This window comes from Carassius gibelio, chromosome A12 (genome assembly GCF_023724105.1).
Source record: "Carassius gibelio isolate Cgi1373 ecotype wild population from Czech Republic chromosome A12, carGib1.2-hapl.c, whole genome shotgun sequence".
NCBI classification, from domain to species: domain Eukaryota; kingdom Metazoa; phylum Chordata; class Actinopteri; order Cypriniformes; family Cyprinidae; genus Carassius; species Carassius gibelio.
This window is the reverse complement of record NC_068382.1, coordinates 16,242,886-16,265,363: the sequence shown is the minus strand read 5'-3', so window position 1 is coordinate 16,265,363 and position 22,478 is coordinate 16,242,886. Positions and strand designations below refer to the sequence as shown.

Here is a 22,478-nt window from a genome sequence, read left to right as displayed (position 1 = left end):
GTTAAGACACTGTCTGGAACCTGACTTTGAGCAGCATCATGACTATTCTCAGTTAAAAAGCAACCATTAAGTGTCTAGAAATCTTGATGTAATTGACCAAGACCAGTAATTAAAGATTCAACCCATGTGCCAACCCATCAGCTCAATATACATGAGAAGCTACAGGTTTATAACTCACACAGACGAGCATGCTTATTCTCCTTATTGCTCACAATGATGATCTGATGCATATACAACCCATTGGACCCAAACTTCCCAATGTGCATCTTTCCATCTCTTTCACACATATACAAACACAAAACGGGCCAACAACATGATCTAGCCAGATATGACCTACTTTCTATTCTCCCACAATCCCCTTTGTTCCCCAGCAGCACCCTCTTTTAAGAGAGAAAGATAGACAGAGAAATGGGGGAGGAGGGTAGAAACAAAGACTAACCACCCAATTCCACAAGATTCACTCAAAAGCAAGCTCAATCACTCCAAAATGAAAAATGAAAAATTATTTTACAAAAGCACAACAAGTGTATTTTGTGATTTCAATGAAGTCTCTTATTGTCTACATCAAACCGTGAGGTGGCCACAATTTCCACATCCACAGCAGAGGACAAACTACATCTCTTTCTGAACAAGTGTCACGATGCACGGAGAGGAGAGAAAGACACTGATGAATCCAATTTAACTTGATAGAAAAGACGACGTGCCACTGCAAATGTCAGAGGCAACCCCGAGGGATAAAGGAAAAGGTTTGAGGAGGCAATGTTAGATTAGTCTCATAGTAATTGTCAGAACAGTGTTACAGAAATAGATAACGACAGTCAAAGGATGAAAAGGAGATGAGAGCATATCTGGCAAAGATAAGTGCAGGAAATGCAGAGAATGAAAGCTGAAGACAACACTGAAAGAGATAAAAGGAGAACATGAGCAAGTTTGGGCGGGAGAGTGAGAGAGAACGACAGCGTGGGAGAGGAAGGAGGAGGAGGGCGAACGACACTCATTCTTACCTGTATGTGTTCGGTAGAGCTGCTGCTGAGCTCATCTCCAGATTCAGAGTCATTTCTCATTTTCTCCAACCCATCTGCTGGTGACACGCTTCCGTCCGTGTCCACCGACAAGCCGCCTGGGAGCTTCCTCTGGCAGCCTTGCTCTCGTGAAGGGGATTCCGCTCGCCCTTGTGGAACTGTGGGGTTGCCATGGTGATAGCAATGATGGTTGTTGTTGTTAAGCAGAGTGAGCTGGGCAACAACGCTCTTCATCCCCGGGTTCTGATTGGTGTCCCGAAACAACGAAGGCGAGGTCTGTTGACCTGGTAACGGGGAAGGCGTCGTCGAAGGAGATGGCCTGCTGAAGCTGTACCTTTCCGTAGGAGCGCGTTGGTTGAGATTTTCATTCGACGATCGGCACTGGCCGATTTCAAGAACATTGGGGGGCTTCGCGCGAGGTTTGGGTGGCGGCATAAGGGCGCGCCGGACTTCTCGGACGTACTGAGCAGGAACATAAAAAGCCTTGGTGCCCTCATCCCGACGAACTTGCCACCAGTCCTCATTGGTTTTGCAAACCAACATGTAGCATTCTCCCTGCCGTATGGAGATGAGTCTATCTTTCACCTTGTACTCATAATCGTACTCCACCTCGATATATACCTGCCCCGGGGTGAGTGAAAAATCACAGCGGCCATCCCGTTCTGTCATGGCTCAATCTGTCCGAGCGTTATTCAGAAGCCAGACTGTAAGTGGATCCACATCTCTTGCTCATCTGCACAAAAAAAGAGAACGAGACTGTTAGCACATACTTTGAAAATAGATGTGTTGAAAATTGTGATGCTATTAAATCAATACCAACCTTGACAGATTGGATCTACGGAAATTAAAACAATCACGCATATGCACACTTAAAAATAAATGTGCTACTGTACTTTCTAGCATTGACTGCCGCCACATAGTAATCCAATCATGCATGAAAATGCCATGCAAACCAAAATATCAGTAATCCTATGATCAAATGGCAATGACAAGTCTCAAGAAGCACAAGAGCGCTCACTAACACGCAAAGATCTCTGACCTGAGTGATGTTTTCCAGAGTATTGCCTGCAGATCTCTTTCTACTGTCAGCATGCATCTGTTTGGCCCCATATCCCTCTCTCACATGTACACAATCCCCCTCAAGCATTCTTAGGTTAAATATACACCGTCATGTTCACATATGGTGCTTAAAGATGATGGATTGTGACAGCCTTAAGCCAGACATAAAGAGTGACTGGATTCACTCTCCCTTTTATTTCATTTCCCCTTTGTACTTTCAGCCCTCCTGTACAGAAAAAAATATCCCACTCTGACCATCTGATGCATCCGTATTATGCACAAAAACAGCAACCAATTTAAGGTCTGGCCAGCTGTAATCTGATTGGCTGGATTTTCTGGCTACTTCTGATAGATGTGGTGCAAAGGTCTTTGAAACATACCATTTAAAAGTATTATTGTTCAAATGTTCACAGTGCATGAGTGTGTGTGCGTGATTTTTGTATTAATTAATTTAGATTTAACAGACTAAGTGTGACAATTAAGTATTTTGCTGAAAAAAATATATATTTCAAATGAACGCTGTTCTTTTGTTCCACTCAAAGAATCCTAAAAAAAACAAACAAAAAAAACTAACAAACATGTAATCACAGTTCCCACAAATATTAAGCAGCACAACTGTTTTCAACATTGATAAAAATAATAAGAAATGTTTCTAAAACATCATATTAGAATAATTTCCTGTAGGATAATGTGAAAAAGACTGGATAAATAGCTGCTGAAAAACAGCTTTGCCATCACAGGAATGAATTACATTTTATAATATATTAAAACAGAAAACAATATTTCACAATTTAACTGTTATTTAGCATTGTAGATCAAATAAATGCAGCCTAGATGAGCATAATAAACTTCTCCCAAAAATAATCAAGACCAAGCCCAAACTTTGAATGGTAGTGTATTTCAAAAGATTGATTTTAACCTTAGTGTTTTACTTTTTAATTTATTTAGCCAAAATAGTACAACATCGTAAACACTGACTGAACATAAAAACAATTATCAGACTCTTTGCCAACTGCAAAGTTTGGTTACGGGAAACTAACATTTTAAAGACACCCCCCCCCCAAAAAAAAGGCAGCACACACTCTTAGTTAAGCAATGACACCCTCTCTACTTATAGCTAAGTTAATCCACAGTCTGTCCTTAAACGGTCAGTCAAAGAAGCTGAGGGGTTTACTGAACATTTCAAAATAGCAACAAATATTATACAACCTTCTCAGTGAGTGGGAAGCCATGCGGTGCTGTCAAATTTTAGATGTGGATTTGATGTGACATAAGGCACCTCTCAAAATAGCCATGGAGGAGAGGGACTGACAGAGGTTATAAGACCGAATGAAACTGAATACTGTAACCAGACACAGACTACAATGATCCCTCCACTGGGAAAACCTTGCACTGTTGAGTCAGGCATAGAGCCACAATTAAACAATTCACTTGCAATACAGTTTGCTTTATATGGCTTTGCTCATCTTTTCTAAAATATTAGCAACTATCTTCCTGATCATGTGCAGCAGGACACAGCTGGCTTTCATCGATAAGCTTGAGCTCCATAAACCTTTTGATTCTTGATCAAGCTTTGAATTGTGAACTTAGATCTCATGAAACTGCAGCCTGTTGCTTTAGCCCGTTTCTCTCCATTCTCTTTAGTAGACGAGACAGCTGACCCAGCATTGATTTAACCATGTATGGAGCTGAAGGCAATCTATACTCTCCCTCTGTCTTCCCATTCTGCACTAAAGACTCGTGCCAGCCTTGGCAGCAACTTCAAACTCTCCCATCTTTTCATTTCATACATACTTCATCAAGCCCTATAACAGCCACTATACAAAAGGAACAAGATCTAGAAGGGAAGCTGATTAAAACAAACACCAAATACCACACACTAAGAGAACAAAATGCTGAAGAGCATGACTGGTATAGTGGAGCTGGTAAACACACTGCTGATTGGGATTACTTTTAGGAGCCATTCACACAGTTTTTGCATTCTCGCAGTTTGACTGTTTGACTGTTGCACTCGCAACTTGCGTATCTTGCAGTACCTTGACAAGTCAATCTAAAAACATACAAAATGTGTCCCTAGATTCTGCCGTTTTTTTTATTCTACTGCCCTGCATCACATGTTTTAAGTGCAAAGATCTCCTGCGTGGATAGCCTCTTATTGTGAAATGATACCATAAGGGAAACATGCCAAACTGAACTCAGAAGATTCAGTACTGAACTGAAATTATTCTGTATGAGACCGAGAGAGGTTCTAGCTATAAATAAACCACAATAGAAACAAAAAACAACTGGTTTTCTTAACTAATAAGTCTCTACTGATACAGTTCAAATGTTTCAGGTTGGTAAGGCTTTTTAATGTTTCTGAAATAAGTATCTTTTGCTTACCAAGGCTGCATTTAGTTGATAAAAATTATTACAATTTATAATAACTGCCTTCTATTTAAATAGATTTTAAAATGTAATTTCCTCCTGTGATGACAAAGCTGAATTTTCAGCGTCAGACTTCTGTGTCACACAATCCTTCAGACATCATTCTAATCTGCTGATTTCACGTTCAAGAATTATTATCTATAGGCCTACTAAAAAAAGGTGCTGCTTGATATTTTTGTGGAAATAGTAACCCACCACCCGAATACCAAAGTTTACAATAAGCCTGTCTATCTGCTTGCTAAAATAGGTTACTCCATCCTCTCTAGACACCACAAACCCTAAGCTAAACATAGTCTAAACATAGTCTACCTTCTCCCTCTGCCAATGACATCCACATTTAGACACACAGGATCCACAGGAGTCATTCACATTTGAAAGCTTGGATTGCACTGTTATCACATAAAGGAAGTCGGAGGAATAAAGGCCTTAAATGATTTCTAATGAGTAAGAGAAAAAAAAAGACATTAGAAAAAAAAACATTATTATTTAAACACCGCAGAGAGGAGGATCACAGGAGAAAACTCTGATGAGTTTACCACCAACATTAAGACAGCTTGAGGCAACTCTTATCAACACTTTTTAAACAGTAAAGCACATCTTCATTAAAGCGAGCAAACAGACTAATTCAGTCGAAAAAGTAGCACACAAGGATCTCAAATCTACCATGTGGCTCCCATTTGGGGACTTGACTGCAAACCAAAGTGGAGCTTCTATAAACAAGGAGCAGATGGAAGGTCTCTTCTGGGTGTGAGTGCAGTGTCAGTGTGGTCAGCGTCTAAAGAAATTACAACCAACTTTTCTACAAGATAAGGAAGACTGTCACTCGAACAGAAATCCCATATCATTTTGCAGGAGGAACTTGCCATTTCTATTCAGTTTGACCGTATCTCTGACGTATCGGTAATATACACTGTGAAAAAGTGTCTATGAACTGTCTTGGCTTCAAGCAACTCAGAACGTCAAAGAGATTTGTATCAATACCACCATATTAGCACCCATTACAAATGCAAAATAATAATGCTAAAACAGTTAAGAGACACATTAAATGCAGCATTGTAGCTATTTCAAATGCCAGGATACTATTAACATTTGATGGACGTTCTCTTTGAATTTACACATATGACTTAAGTATAATACTAAAGCTTGAAGAAGAATGGTCAAATAGTATACTATACTAGACTCCGATACTATAAACCCAGAGATTAATTTGATTTGCAAAATAGAGAAGATAAACGGGGATAAGCAACACAAAGCAAATTTTAAGTCATAAACATAGCTTGAACCTGATCAAATATAGGCATCTGTTGAATTTAATCTTTTTTTCTCCCTATATAAGAAGCTTGTAGTGTGACATTTGCACTGTTACACAGTGGTCTTGGATATTACATAACATTTAGCAGCACTAAAGGCCAACATGACCTACTTTCAATTCAGCAAGTTGTAAATTTACTAGAAAGGCAAACATCATGACGAGAGGTCCGTGATAGTTTATTTTTTTTCTTTTCACACAAAACACAACTACCTGTCTATATAAACTTGGAACATAACCCTGCAATTTTCCACGGTGTTTACATATGGACATCTGGTCTAGACAGAAAACATTGTGAATCCCAATCTGTGCTTGAGGGATCCTGAGATTGGCCAGGATTACACTCACAAAGACCAGTGCAAAATAACAAGTGGTCTGAATCAGTTTTCAGGTGATTTGTAAGCAACAACAACAAACAAAGGAAATTCTACAGAAGTTTTGCAAACCATTTCATGCTATTTAAATGAAAGTGAATGGGTGAGATATACCATCAGAATAAAAACTGATCTCAGCAGTAACAATTCATTTAGTCCAGTTACCTGATACAAGAACCCGACACTACTAATGTCACAGTGTCCATCACTAATAGATCAGGCATAAGACATGGTCTCTCATTCCATGACTTGACTTTCACCCACATCTGAACTAGAAGAACTACAGCTTTTTTTCCTTAATAGATAACATGTCACAGTGATATTCTATTTAGTCTATGGTGACCACCTGTAGCATACTGTGTCACATTCTTTGACATTGTAATGCTTAGGCTACTTGAAATTATTTTGAAGGTTAAAACCTGTGAAGTGCATGGAACAGGCTAAACAATATTTAAGGGGCTTTCCTATTCGTTGTTTAAAAATAAGCGCCTTTTCATGCTAGTCCATGATAATTTTTATACTAAACTATAGTTTATCAAATAAATCCGACAGGTCTCACACAACAACAAAACATGGATTTTGAATAGCTGTTGCTTAAAACGTGTCTTGTATGTGCCTTGTAATGTCTTGATGCTCAAAAATGTCTCTTTGTCATTCATCTTTCTAACTGGCTCCCTGTTTTCTTCTTTCGACAAACAAACACCAAGGGTGGACAAAGCCAGCCAGCACAAAACGGGTTTGTTGTCTAATCTACTCAGCCACTTAGCAGCCGTGAACACAAAGTGACCTTGCAGGCGGGATACGCAACGCATTATCCACATTAGTGAAGTGATTTTCAGCCGTCAGGTTCTCACACGTCAAATAGTATTTGTCTTTGTTCCAGCGGTTCATTCAAGACTGATGCAGATGAGCTCGACACTATCCCCCCCCCCCCAGCAACCCAGTCCAGAACTAGAGAGCCCCGTTTCCCCTGGTAACCCGCCTTTATTTGGGTACCGGCTGCACTCTCACTCATCACGGTCGCCAGTGCAATCCCTCCCGGACGAAGGAGACCGGGAGGCCGGGAGAAGAAAGGGGGAAGGGTCGCTCGGCCCATAAACTTTCAAACAAACTACAAAAGTACAAACCAACAGTTCTGGCCAAGAAATGCTTACTGTACTTAATTACAGCTCGCTGAAACTAATGCTGTGTCATAACAATAACGCCTACGAATAGCTTTCAAAGGGAAAAATAAACAGCATGCCAAATGCAGATACTAGGCTAATTCTCTAACATTGCCCGTAATAACTTTGACGAAGCGTTTGCGCCGTTTTGACTGATGACAGCTTATTACTCACAAGACAAGTCATTCATTATAGCACATAAAGCACATTATAAGTCTAAATTATCCAAATCACATTAGATAAAAAACGAGACTAGGTCTCAATACGAGGGAACTGCGTGTTGAAACACATGGGTGTAATTTAAAAACCCGATGGGAGCATTTTGCCGCAGCACGACAGCAGGTTCCCCGACCACGGATCCCCAAAGCGGCTTTCGTGGTTGGCCGCAGGGTAAAGAACCGCTGTGCAACAATCAATTCCAATGGTCCCAACAATGCAACTCTTTATATTTTAAACACTGCGTATTTGAAGCATAGGAATGAATGCAGAACCTGCTCATACTGACCTGGCGTTCAGGGGGATCTGGGAGCGGTCATGCCCGTTAGTTGGAGAGTCTTTGAAATAAACTTTTCCCTTGCGGTCCTCGGCACTTGCGTGAAAAGATACTGCGCGTCTGCAATACACAACACACGATCTGAACCGCCTCGCGCTTCCAATCGCAGTCTGTCCCTGTGGGTGAGTGAGTGCGCGTTCGCGACACTGCGCGCTCCCGCCTGTCCTGCGAAGCTTTTGGACTGCTGATGCTCCTGTGTTACTGCATTGCATCGGGCCCCCTCGTGGTGGTGCAAGGCTCTTGGTCCCACCTTCTGTTCAGAGGACGCAGAGGTTTTTGCGTCGTTCTGCATGCGCAGCACTCGGTCACACACGCCCTTTGCTCAAACGTCAATTAGAGCTGAATGTTATTTTTTACGTTTTACGTTAAGATCAATATCCATTTTATATTTGTATTTATTATCATTAAATTATTCATAGGAAACATTCTTCTTCGTACTTGTTTTATTCTTAAATTATTCATAGGAAACATTCTTCTTCGTACTTGTTTTATTCTTTATATCCATTTTATATTTGTATTTATTATCATTAAATTATTCATAGGAAACATTCTTCTTTGTACTTGTTTTATTCTTTTCTTTTTTGTATATCTGTACACACACACAATTGTATGCAAAACAATCGCACCAAATGAATACATGAAATGTACCCAGATCACAGGCAATTTTATAATTTATGTTTACATAACAAAAATATAAACGAGGAAGACCCAATGATATTCCTTTGCTTTTTATTATTTATTTAGGGGTTCATTGGTCATCTAAAGACAGTACAGTACAGTAATTGTAAAAATACAATTAGATAAAGGTATAAATAATAATAAATAATAATAATAATAATAATAATAATAACAGTTAACAAGTATTCTTGCATGTCTGTGAAATAGCCTCAAAGTTGTTCACAGTTCATGAATCACACCTTCCAGGATTAGAACCAACATATTTTAACCACTAACCGATTACCAATAAATTTTGGATCAAAAATGTCAGAATCACCATTGTTGTAGCTACATTGAAGCATTGTCCACTAGAGTGTGACATTTGTTACGTTTACTCAGAGCACAAATTATGTTGCTAGAGATTTATAGAATCTTAAATGAATGTTTTTACAATGTAAATAAAATTTTTATAAAAGTACATTTCTCAGTTACCTTAACTTTTAACCTGTTATAATTTTTGAATAATAATATTGCCTAATGAATTATAATAATTATTAATTTCAATCCTTTTAAATATTACATTTACATTTTACATTTAAAAATAGTATTTTAAATAATATAAAAGTCTCTTTGAGACCATATAATCTATAGTTTTTGTTAATATATGCTTTTATTCTAAAATAACACCCCTTCAGAGAACCACGGTTCACAATTTCCGGTCCTGGGCGGAAGAACAAGCGCTTGTAGTCCTACGTCTGTATTGTTGTTGGTTTAAGAATGCACAAAAAACTACAATGCCCGTCGTGCTTCTCAGAAGAACTTTACTGTCTTCGTGAGTGTGTGCGTGAGTGTACAGTAAAGGATTGTCAACAGAGGATCTTTCTTATGCTCAGCTTCTTTGGGTTGAAAGTACATATTTGAAATGTAACAAGGCTGTACATATTTGAAAAGGAACAAGGCTGAATAGGAAATACATACAAGGTGTAGTATATTCAATTTAATGACAATGAGATCGTAAGTCCATCAGTATTATGGGAGGGAGCCAAATGTGAACCAATACATTATTGCGATTTCATCAAGATTAAAACGAGAGAGGCTTGCAGAACAATTAGGATTGGAAAACAAAATTAGACAATTAGAGAAAGTACAAACAGTACAAAATAATGACACACTTAATATGTTGAAAGAAAATAGGCAGAAATTAAATAACTTATTAACTTATAAAGCAAAGGGGCAGCTTCGATTCACAAATCAAAAGTATTATGAATTTGGTAACAGGGCAAGCAGATTGTTAGCATTTCAGTTGCAAAAAGCACAATCGGGCAGAGTTGTCCATAGAATCAGGTGTCCAAATTCTGGGGAAATGCTATCACAAACCAAGGATGTTGCAAAGGCGTTTGCCACTTACTACCAAGAATTGTACAAGAAAGAGAGATGTCAAAAAAAGGGGGAAAAACAGAGCACTTTTTCAAATCAATATGTCTTACTAAATTGACTGAGGAGGAAGCCGATCTATTGACACATACAATTACAAGAGAGGAAATAAAAAACAGCATTTTAAAACTTATACATCCATTTTAAAACTTATACTTATACAAAAAATAATACATCTCCGGGAGTGGATGGCCTCCCAGGTGAATACTATAAAATATTAGAAAAAGAGCTTATGCATTTTGGATAAAGTTTATAATTATGCACTTTCAGAGGGGGATCCTACTCAGTCGTGGTCTGAAGCGATTATTGGTGTCATTCATAAAGATGGTAAAGATCCTACTCTGAGCTCGTCTTATCACCCCATCAGCCTCCTCTGTGTTGATCTAAAGATACTGACTGCCATCATTGCAAACAGAATACAAAAATGTATGAGAAAACTTGTATGTCTATTGGCTTTATCGCCAATAGACAGGGGACATATAATGTTCGAAGAGCTTTAAACCTCCAAATAGTGGCACAGAAAAGGAATACCCCATCAATGCTTCTCAGCTTGGATGCTGAGAAAGCATTTGATCGGGTGGACTGGGGCTTCCTACAACAGACATTGAGGCACATGGGCTTCAATGAGACGTTTTTAAAGTGGGTCCAAACTTTTTATAAAAACCCAAAGTCACAAGTAAGGGTCAATGGGTACTGCTCAAAATTTTCCCCACTGGGACGCGGCACTAGGCAGGGTGAAGTCCTTTCACCCTCACTATTTGCTTTGAGTATAGAGCAGTTAGCCGAACTGATTAGATCCAATCCTCTCATGCAGGGAATAAGAGATTAATCAAATGTTCAGCATAAATTGTCACTCTTCGCTGACAATATTTTATTATTTCTGGAAAACCCTATCACTTCTGTTCCAGCTTTGCTCCACAGTCTTAAGGAGTATAGTATCATATCAGGTTATAAAATGTATACCAACAAATCCGAAGCCTTAATGATTGTTGGGAATTGGCCATTGCAGTTGGATAATCTTGTCTCATTTAGACACTCCAAGCAGAAGTTCAAATATCTTGGGAGTAATTCTTACACCCAAGACTATGCAGTTGTTTTCATCTAACTATGATAAATTGTTAAAGGAAATCAGATCTGATTTAAACAGATGGGATGTACTACAGCTTTCTCTTTTGGGTAGAATTGAATGCATAAGAATTTATATTCTTCCAAGATTATTATTTCTGTTCCAAAACCTCCCTGTTGTTATACCATGTCAAAATTTATATGGCAGAAAAAAAGACCAAGAGTGCGCCTTAAGATTTTAATGTCACCTAAGGAAAATCGGGGTTTAAATCTACCAAACTTCAAATTATACTATTGGGCTGCCCAAATAAAAGCTGTGGTGGCATGGATCATTTGTGATCCGGAATCACAGTGGGTCTCTATGGAAGGATATTTGGTACCGGGAGTCTCTCTCTCTCAACTCCCATTTCTCAACCTGTAGTCTCAGAAAAAAATAAAAATTGCGAATTTATGGGACAAACATACTTTAAAGATTTGGAATAGGGTCCAAAAGCAGTTGAAAGGAAAGACTGCTTTATCTCGAGCTATGACTATTAATAGAAATATTGAGTTCCTTCCATCTTTATCAGACAGCAGCGGCTTTCGGGGATGGGATGAGAGGGGTCTCCTCACAGTGAATCAATTGTTTGATGCAAATGTAATTAAAACCTTTGCCCAATTAAGAGCGAAATTCAAGTTACCCTCAAGTGATTTATATAAGTATATGGAGCTATGTATAGAAATATAGAGAAGCATTTTATTTATTTGATGGTGGTGTAATGAAAAAACAAATGTCTTGATGTACAAAAAATCGTTGACTGACATGTCAGATAATACACAACATATAAAACAACAATGGGAAATGGAGCTGAAAGCTACCTTGGATGATGATGTTTGGGTTAAAATTTGCTCTGGCTGTCATAAGGGTGTGGGCAGTCAGGTCTGGAGGGAGTTCGATTTGGAGACGAAAATCTGATTTTTTAGGACTCCGTTAGGATCTTTCCTCTCCAAGAGTAGTATGAATCACAAATGATGGAGGAACTGTGGATTGGTCGGTGATCAAACTCACATCTTTTGGGACTGTCCCAACATACATAGCTTTTGGAAGGACATTAAGGGCATTTTGGAAAATCTACTAAAAGTGAACATCTCTTTTGACTCCCAAACATTTTTACTGGATATCTTTCCAGAAAATCTTTCTCAAGATCAAGGATTTCTTCTCCATCTCCTCTTAATGACGGCAAGGAATATGATAACAAACTGTTGGTTAAAACCTGAGCCACCTACCGTTACGTAATGGACACAAAAGATTAGAAAAGTTTATTTAATGGAACGGTTGACAGCACAACTGCAATTAAAAAGAAGAAGATGGGGTCCAGTTATTGACTTTCTGAAATAGTGCTCATGTTACATTATCAGCACTTATTAAATGACAAAATGCGAAAGATTAAAGGAAAATAAATGATAAATTCTTGGTTGTTAATGCTGTGATTTGGACCTGAAAGCGGCACCTCCTAGAATCGGCTACTTAATTGAGGTACAACTTATTTTTTACTGTTTAATTAATATTTTAAGGAATTAACCACAAACATGTTGCTACATATGTTATTTGCTGATCTTGGTGCAAATGGCTTGCTCATTGAATATGAGGATATGTTTTCCAATGAAGGAGAGCTGAAAGTTCTTCAATCTACGGCTCAGCCTCCATACAGGTGAGTATATATTTTCAAAATATTATTATGAGGCTCAAAAAAAGGTGGTTAAGACACTTGGTACTGTGGATATAGGAGACACTTGAGAGGTATCTTACATTCATATTCGTGCACTGAAAGATAAAAAAGCACGCGAGTGTAACACTAATAAACCTCAAGGGTTACTTTAAAATAGACTCATTTATGGAATGTTCTTTGGCCTGTGTGTCCCAGATTGTCTTCCAGGACGTCTTGCTCCTTTGCTGGGGCAAAACTAGCTGAACTCATAGTGAAGCTGACGTCTCTGCTGGAGTCTACAGAACTGATACATTTTCAGAACAATATGTGAGTTTAGGGCTACTAAGGTTTTACTTTAAAAATATGGTTGTGCATTAATGCTGACTTTTCACCAAATATTTGTATTAATTCTTGCATAATAGGTTTGTGAGGGGCTGGTTCTCACCCTATCACAAGATAAAATATACAGTTATCCACTTATTAACAGATTAAAACACAAACAAAAATGTGAGTCTCTTATTATGTTACTTATTTTTCAGAAGTTTGTGGTTGCTCAGATTGTTTAATGTTTTTGAAAAAAGTCTCTTGTGCTCACCAAGTATGTATTTGATAATTTATTTAATATATTTCAAAATGTAATTTATTTCTCTGATGCAAAGCTGAATTTTCAGCATCATTACTCCAGTCTCCAGTGTCAAATTATCTTTCAGAAATCATTCTAATCAGCTGATTTGGTGCCCAATAAATATTTTAGATTATTGTCAATGTTGAAAACATTTTATGCTTAATATTTTTGTGATACACCATGTGTCTTATTCATGTGAATTCTTAACAATGTCCTCATGATGGGATATATCCCTGTTTTTCCTCTCATCTCCTCCAACAGGATTCGTGATGCCGTGGAGAGCCAGGTGCGAGAGGTGAGAGGAGAGATGTGTCTGCTGTACTCAGACTCTACAGCTCAGGAATGGGTGGTCCAGCACGAAACCCCAGTGCTGGAGCCACTGCACAACCTTCTGAGAGACACAGAAACTGTTTTAAATGAAATGGGCTTTTGTACTGAATCTATATCTTAAAGTTGGTCAGTAAGTTTAATTGGAAAACTTTCTTTGGTTTCATTCAAGCTAGACCGTACTTGCAGTGCAATGTAAAACAGAATGAAACAACAGAGAAAGCTTATCTTTGTGAATCACAGTCTTATTAATTCAAGACTAAGTGTAAAAATGTTGCTGATTTTTTTGCATTAAAAAGTTTAATATAACATTATTATAATAATTGTTTCATTTAAAATGATTAACAACCAATATGTACATAAATAATATAAATAAAATAAAAAATATCAAATTCTGGCTTTTTGTGCTCAATGCTTTATAAACCATTTTAAAATGTTTAACTTGTTTTCAGCAGGATTGTATTGATTTTAGTATTATTTATGTACTATTATAGTATTTACTTATTTTGATTGGTTTTCATATTTTCAGTTTTCATTTTGTGTGTGTGTGTGTGTGTGTATTTGCTATGTGCTTCTTCATACTTCTATATAGCTTTAATTTTATTTATTTAACTTATTCACACGTCTTATTTTCATGTAACTGTTGAAGTTCTGTGTATGTATATATATATATATATATCTGTGTGTGTGTGTGTGTGTAAAAAATTGATTGATTATTTTAGTTACCGATTTATTATTTTATCGTCAAGACTTTTATTTTGTCACATATGCATTTACATGACCGGGAAGTGTTATGTTGAGTCTCACCCATAATATTTGTAGCTTACATGGGTCGTTTGTATAAACAAAACGGATCAGTATAGCGTTTTTGGGGAATTGTAAGCTATGTCGCCTCGCGTGCGCGTTACTAACACACAGCAACGCCTTTGTCGTCATTATCAGCGCGTGTAAACGCGGCCCGTTTAGCGTAACAGCGCCGTGCGGAGCGCTAAATAAAGGCATTTAGTGTCTGATCGAAACGGAACTGACTGAAAATATGGCAGAGTTGCACGTTGAGTCCAGCGCGATTGGCATCATCGAGCAGACCGAGCACTGTGAGATCCGAGGCTCCGTGAGCGTGAGACTCCCCTCGCCTTCACTGCTGATTCCGCCCCGGAGCGGCTTGTCCAGTCCAGGGGTCTCCGGCTCTAGAGCAGTGTTTGGGTTCCCTATGAAGAGCAACCCCACTTCTCCATCACCAGAAGCCACAGAGAAGCCTGGATCTCGGTGGGTTCGGCTGAATGTCGGGGGAACCTATTTTGTTACAACGAAACAGACCCTGTGCAGAGATCCTAAATCATTTTTGTATCGATTATGTCAGGAAGATCCAGATCTGGATTCGGATAAGGTAAGGCTCGGTTCACACAAGCATGTCTTACTCCTTTAAAATGAACCAGTCACCTGTCATTTTTCATGTGTGTAAAATCTTAACATTAAAATTGATATAAAGTATCTGTAGTGCACCCACAAGGTCCAGTTTAATGTAAATAAAATCCAGTGTAAAGCAATAATAGTTTATCCAACAATTATTATTTTTTAATTATTTACTCACCCTTGCATCTTTCTAAACATGTCACATTCTTTCTTATGTTGAAGACAAAAGGAGATATTCTGAAGAGTGTTATTAACCAAACAATTCTGGTTGCCAGTGCCTTTCATCGTATAGACAAAAACACTGAGTCATTTTTCAAAATATCTTCTTTTAGGTTTTACAGAAGGACGAAAGTGGATGATTGAAGAATTTTTTTGTGTGTTTAAGTAGTACGTAGATTGGTTTCTGTAGCTGGTTTCTAGATGGTCTATTTTGTCATTATCTGCTGTGAGCTGGTAACCACCTTCACTGGCTTAAGATGACCAACTGGTAATTGATTTGTTTCTCTTTTTCGACCAGATTGGACCATCTAGTTACATTTTCAGGAACCTGCTTTGCCACTTGTGCTTTTGTTAAATAAAAACAAGATAGTATATTACTTTGATCAGCTGGATCTATATACTAGGTTCCATGTTCCAAAACACAGTTGACAAGTGCCAAACTGTATTTTGCAGCAGAGTATACAAGTGTTATTTACACTACTGCAGAGGATTTCCTTTCTAAAGTGTTAATTCATTTAAAAGTAGCAACCACAGTTTGAAGTGCAAAAACCACCAGAGGCTCTCACTTAAAAAAAAAAAAGCTGTTGTTGCTGCTCTAATACTAAATACTAAAATCATTCAGTATGTACTTCTGCAGAATGAATGGACTCTGGGTTCTAGAAATACTCTCGCACTTGATAATCAGACACCACTACCTGCTGCTTGAGTGCCGTTAACATGACGTTAACGGAAACAGTGGTTTTGTCAAGGGGATTTCACAAGTGGTTCAACAATATAACTGCAGTGACCACAGCAGTGATGGTGAAGTGTAATGAAAATTGAATTGCAGTTGCAACAAGCAGTGTTTTTTTAAAAAGTGTCTTTTCTCACAGGATGAGACAGGAGCATATTTGATTGACAGGGATCCCACATATTTCGGACCCATCTTGAACTACTTGAGGCATGGGAAGTTGATCATCAACAAGAACCTCGCTGAGGAGGGTGAGATGATCTGGGCATGCTGCCCTCAAAAACTTCATAATGGAACAGTGATGGCCTAGTTTAATTTAGAAACATCATTTGTGTGTGTGTGTGTGTGGAAAGGGACCTCACTGTACTTGTAAGATATAATTTCCTGCTGGACTGGTGGGATAAAGAAAGGTTTACAGTCTGTGTCCAATATATATATATATATATATATATATATATATATATATATATATATATATATATATATATATATATATATATATAGTAGTGCATAATTTAACTATACCCTTTTTTGACATGGGTGTAGCTTTAAAAGGATCGTTCTATCATCTTTTACTCACTGATAATAAAGCAGTAACCACATGATAGATTTTCACTGATTCTCTGGCCACTTCAGGTGTTCTAGAGGAAGCAGAGTTTTACAACATTGTGTCCCTGGTGAGGCTGGTGAAGGAGAGGATACGAGACAATGAAAACAGAACGTCTCAGGTATGTGGGAAAACAACCGCCGGAGGAAAAGAATACTTTTTAGACTTGTTTTTTGGAACACAGCTCTGCAATCAATCAATCAGCAAATTCGCTAGAAGTACTGGGATTGCTCAAAGGGAGTGTTTCATTGTCTACCTTCAAGCAGTCTGTGTTTAAAAGTTCATCCGAATCAGAGAGTTCCTCGTTCGAGAACTATTTGGGAACAGTGAACCTTCTTTGAAACAATGTTAAAATGTACAGCTGCCCAACCTTCAGTGAAGACGAGCACTGAAAATTTCTTCGGTAGAGTGCAAATGATGTTTTGAAGAATGTTCACGCTGCTCTTTTGCATACACCAGATGTGTATGCTTTCATTATATATATATAAAAAAAGTGCATTCTCCTCAATATCTATATTGGCTACACAGAAGAAATAAAGTCATAGAAGTTTAAAAGGACATTAGGGCAAGTAAATTAAGTCCTAACTATCTCATTAAAGGATGTTTAAAAAACCTGTGCACCTTTATAAAATGATTTATTATTCTGTTTTAGCCCTAATTCAGAATATAATTGTTTTCACAGGGCCCTGTGAAGCATGTGTATCGTGTATTACAATGTCAAGAGGAGGAGCTCACTCAGATGGTTTCCACCATGTCAGACGGATGGAAGTTTGAACAGGTAGGTTTTATTTCATATGTGGTGTTCTTGACCAGTATAGGTGCAGATACTCTGTCTGGAGTATTGGAGCATCTTTTAAATCAGACATACCGAAAACTGCGCACATGATGTTTTTGAGAAAACGAATATGTCTGCACCTTTCTTTGGGACTTACGTAAGCCAGTGTTTTGGTTGCTCATCTGTTTGCTATGGTACAAATTTGACTCAATTTGTCTATCTCAAGCTCATAAGTATCGGCTCCTCCTATAACTACGGCAACGAGGACCAAGCCGAATTTCTGTGCGTCGTTTCCCGGGAGCTCAACAACTCCACTAATGGAATTGTTATCGAGCCCACCGAGAAGGCTAAGGTAAGATGAACACTTTTACATATTACCTTATTTAGTATAATTTCTTTGAAAACTTTGAAAAACAAAATATAATACTTACTACTAACACTATTAATTAATATAACTACCATTATTTTATAGCCGCATTGATATACAGTCACAAAGATTGTATATCACAAAGCACAGCAAACGTAAAAAGTTTTTTTTAATCACATTTAACTAGCATTTTTAAAATGTTATCAGAAAAATCGCAATTGGATTTACACCAAATATTTAAAAATAAAAATTACTATTATGATGATCATTTTTTTAATTATTATTATTATCATTTTTTTTTTGCATAAAACATATAAAAAAATGATTTAACTGAAAAAGGTATAATAAAATGATAATGATATTTTATAGCTATAATAATATTTATTCACAACTTGGTTTTTTAAAAGTTTTCCCCCAAATTGTGCAACCCTAATAATAATAATAATAATAATAGTAAACAGAACAGTAATAATAATAACACTATAAAAGTTATATAAACTTAACTAACATATTATTAATATGACATTTTGTTACACGTTTACACTAATTCATGAAATAAGGTAGCATATGATAATAATTATAGTTTGTAGTAGTAGTAATAGCAGTAAGATATATTATTTATTAAATATATTATATTGTTATATTTATTAAATTATATTAAATGAAATATTTTAATTTAAAAAAATGGAAGCAGTTATTAATGACTGATGAGAACATATTTCCCAAAACTGTAAAGCTCATCATTATCTTCATGTTTCCTCCACAGATCCTTCAGGAGAGGGGGTCCAGGATGTGAGGAACCTGGTGCCTGAGCCCACACAGATCTCCCATCCCTCACCTCCTCCTCCACCATACAGCTGACTTCAAGTTCATCAGACCACCACCTCACCCTCCCCTCCTCCCTTGTGCCTTTCCACTGTGGGGGTTTCAGTCCCCCTCCTCCTTTCAGTGCTGCAGCATTAACCGATCAGCACCACCACTAACTATCATCACTAATCAGCTAAAAATACATTCGAGGTTAAACCTCAGACCACCACATTTGATGCAAGACCTGCTTAGAGAGAGGATTACAGGGAAGGATTTATCATTCATCCTAATGCTTATTTATGCAGACTTCATCATCATCATCCTCCTCATATCGCGGTCATTATCATCAGAATCTTTACAGCTGCTGGCTTTAAATGTTTTAAGGGGGTTCAGCTGCCCCTGTTGGCTCGGCTGTGTCCATAATTTCCTCAGGACTTCCAAATGGCGTGCAAGATAGCCTCATTTCTCTGACTGTCAATACAGCTTCTCATAACAGCCACATTAACTTATACTGTAAATCATTAGCAGCCAAATGTGTATCATTTCAGCATTCATTTCCCATTCCCTGGTCAGACCAAGAGCACAGCAGATGGCACAAAGGAAAAAACGAAGACAGCAGCTTTTGAACATGGAGTATTTTATCTTGAAAGTGGCATGTTTCTTTTGTTAACTACCCATTTGCGCATCTGGAAAGGACCAGAGGACAATAGAAAACTCATACTGCCAGTTGTCCGGTCAGATGCTCCAAATCGCGTGTCCATTACTGTGGAGATGTCTCACATTTCCGAGGCATTCTGGTTGACTTCTGTCATCCTGGATTTTTTATTGTTTTTGCCTTGTCGCTGTGACTATTTCAAAATAGGAAATGAAAAAAAAAAAGAAATATGTGGTTTTAGGGCATGTGAGGATTATGTATATTCAAACCATATGTATTACGAAGAGGCCGAATGCAAGTCATGTAATTGTTGATATCTGTACCACGGTGGTCGTTTTTTGTGTTTATCAAAATGAGTTTGTCTCTCTGATTGGGGAAGGTTCTGAATCGACCCCTAATGTATTTTAATTTTTTTTTAAAGCCTGGTCGTTGAGATGTGAAATAGTTTGTTGTGTTTTTCCTTTAAACACTTTGCCGATGACTGGAAAAAAAAACAAAAAAAAAAAACAAGAAACTTCTTGTATAGAGGTGCATAGCATAGTCCAGGTGGTTCAGGAGACTGTTGTTGGACAAAGTGCCCGCAAGTTTTGAGTCAGGGCAAAACTGCATTAGTAGCTCTTTGTTGCATTTTTTTGACACTTTTCTGACATTTTGAACTCCGAACTGACTCTCCCCTTAACATTATGGCTATTTAACTGTTTAACTCATTTTTGTTTTAAGTCTGATCACGTCAGTGGAATGCTTTTGAATGTATTTTGACACTTTTCTGACATTTGAAATTCAGATCTAACTCTCCCCGTAACATTTTGGGTATTTAACGGTTTAACTCATTTTTGTTTGAAGTCTGATCACGTCAGTGGAACATTTTTGAATGTAAAGGAGGGCTCCATTTATTAAGGTTTTTCATTTCAAAATCGAATATAATTTCCGGCAAAACATTTTATGTTTGGTTCATTAAAATATTGAACCAGTGGCCCTCATTGTTTAACCCAATCCAGCAGCAGATAAACTTGATCTCCTCCTATTTCTTTTATGATTACATCGTGGTTTCTCTGGATCTGCTGTGACTACATCACACATTGTCAGTATTTGAAAGGTATCTGTAGTTTGGTTATTCGGTTCTTGATATCTATTGATGAAATATTGTTGAATCTTGGGGTCATTTTAAGACTTTAGGTGACGTTTTTATGGTCAGCAGTGTTTTGAAGTGTTGTCTCTTCTCTCTAAATACATTTAATTTTTTTTTTTACCTCTATATACCGCTAAACTCATGTCTTTGGTTTATCATATCAAGAAGGCAAAGTACTTGAGTTTGTGAGATACTTGGTGGTTGTTGGCTTTCCCTTTCTTCTGTTGTGTTAATGTTTTCCCCCTCCTGGAGAGTTTATTTGTTCAGCCCCAATTATTAGTCATTGAAGCTCCTGTAATGGGACCTTGGCTCTCTCACAGGATCCTATTGTACATTCCCATTGTTCAAATAGGTTTCAGGTCTGATTTCAAAGAAAAATCCTGGATTCAAAACTAGGTTCAGACTAGATTCTTTCTGCGTCCAAATTTTTTGTCTAGTGTTGTGCCTTTGACCTGTCATGCCCTTCATGTCTTCTTCACTCTTCTTTAAATCTAGATGGTTGGGAAATGGTGTTTGTTTTATGTTTGTTTTGACTGTCTGTTCCTTGACTCAGATACTGGCTGTACCCGCTTCCCCTGAGTTTGTTATTGTTCTTGTTTCAGTGGTTCATCTGTATTTAGCTTTTCCACTCCTACCCTATGCACTTTTCAGTTAGCACCTACCTGCATTATAATGTTTTCACTGTGTGGATTTTTTTTTTTGATTCTGTTCTATTTTTAAGAGTCGAACCCCATGCGAGGCAGAAGTAAATGTCATGGGCAGTCTCATGATTTATTCGAGACCGTTCAGGAAACTGATATGGACGTCACATTGACTGCTGATGCTTTAAGCGCTTGAGATTATGAGACTTCTGTGTGTCTCCTTTTCCTTAGAAATCTACCATTAGGACTTGTACCCCATCTTGTTTAAGATCAAACAAAAAGATATATAAATAAATATATTTTCTTTTGTAAATAATGATAAAAAAAAAAAACAGGAGGTTGGTTTTTTGGAATGCCAACTCGGAAGCATGCAATATGTTGAGTATATAATGTTATATGCTGGGATGTTGTCATATTGTGAAGGTGAACTGGTGCATGGACAGCTGACAGATGGTATTAATAATATTAATAAAAATATGGTCCTATTTTAACTGTTATGTACAGAAATTGATCAAATCAAACTGAGTACTATTGGAAAACCTTGCTTGCTAAGGCTAAATATGCTCATGCAACACGCCATGCATCCGATAAAACTAAAATATAGCTTTTCAGTGTTTTCGAGCTGGCCAAAAGTGCAGACCTCTGTCATAACTTCAGATAAAAGTTAAAAACATGGTCCATGTTTAACATAAGAGTTGTTTTTTTCCCTGCCATAATAGCCTACAACACCTGCATGCTTTAATATACAGTACACACACAATTTAACATGCTAAAAACCTGCTCTTTCATCAGATGTTTTGGGTGTATTGCATTGTCAACAGTATTATTGTAAAGTGTCAAATATGTCACTAGGCTATGGAGATTGTGGAGCTAAGTGTTCTGGAAATGAATAGTCCTGATCAGGCTGTCCTTTTCAACAAAAAAAAAAGTTTTTTTTTTTATTATTATTTTTTTTATTATTGTCTTCTGATGCAGTTTCTTGCAATGTACAGAGTGCAAAATGATAATGTATGATTTTTATCATAAAATGTGTTTGTGTTTCAGATTGGTGGCGTGCTTATTTTGTTTACAGTGTTTTACATTAGAACTTTGTTTATATGTATTCTGTTTAAAAAAAAATTGTAACCATTAAAAAAATATTTTGATATAAAACATATTTGAGATAGCACTCACGACAGTAATTTCTAGACTGCTAAATATTTTAGAGCCTTAAAAAATGTAATTGAATTATTAATTATTGAAATGTTTGGTCATTTGCCTTGCCAGGAAAACAGGATTTTACAATTCCCTTATATTTCATTACAGCGGGAATCTTGTAAATAATACCATTTGAACTGAAGGTATACTTCACCCATAAAAGTGAATTCGATCAAACCCAAATGACTGACTTCCTTTTAATGGAACCCTAAAGAAAAAGCAGTCTCAGTCACCA

At 37.3% G+C, this 22,478-nt stretch overlaps 2 protein-coding genes across 11 annotated transcripts in view; one reads left to right on the top strand and one right to left on the bottom strand.

Annotated features, from left to right (window-relative positions):
• The window catches only part of LOC128025303 (rho GTPase-activating protein 12), a 45,447-nt gene extending 37,323 nt beyond the window's left edge, over positions 1–8,124 (bottom strand). For 4 of the 10 annotated variants that reach the window (XM_052611520.1, XM_052611519.1, XM_052611522.1 and 1 more), the window contains exons 1-2: positions 7,860–8,116; positions 1,005–1,755 (exon numbers count right to left, since the gene is read on the bottom strand). In XM_052611520.1, the coding sequence (XP_052467480.1) occupies positions 1,005–1,691 (687 nt within the window). In that variant the 5' untranslated portion in view covers positions 1,692–1,755; positions 7,860–8,116. Of the gene's footprint in view, positions 1–1,004; positions 1,756–7,859 lie in introns of all 10 variants that reach the window. The other 6 variants (XM_052611524.1, XM_052611525.1, XM_052611528.1 and 3 more) reach the window with 5 other exon arrangements.
• Positions 8,125–14,478: 6,354 nt separating this feature from the next.
• LOC128025302 (BTB/POZ domain-containing protein KCTD5) lies at positions 14,479–22,089 on the top strand. Its single transcript, XM_052611518.1, has 6 exons — positions 14,479–15,090; positions 16,208–16,316; positions 16,702–16,793; positions 17,355–17,450; positions 17,674–17,799; positions 18,581–22,089. The coding sequence occupies exons 1-6, from the start codon at positions 14,740–14,742 to the stop codon at positions 18,608–18,610; spliced, it is 804 nt and encodes a 267-aa protein (XP_052467478.1). The 5' UTR covers positions 14,479–14,739; the 3' UTR covers positions 18,611–22,089.
• Positions 22,090–22,478: the final 389 nt, after the last annotated feature.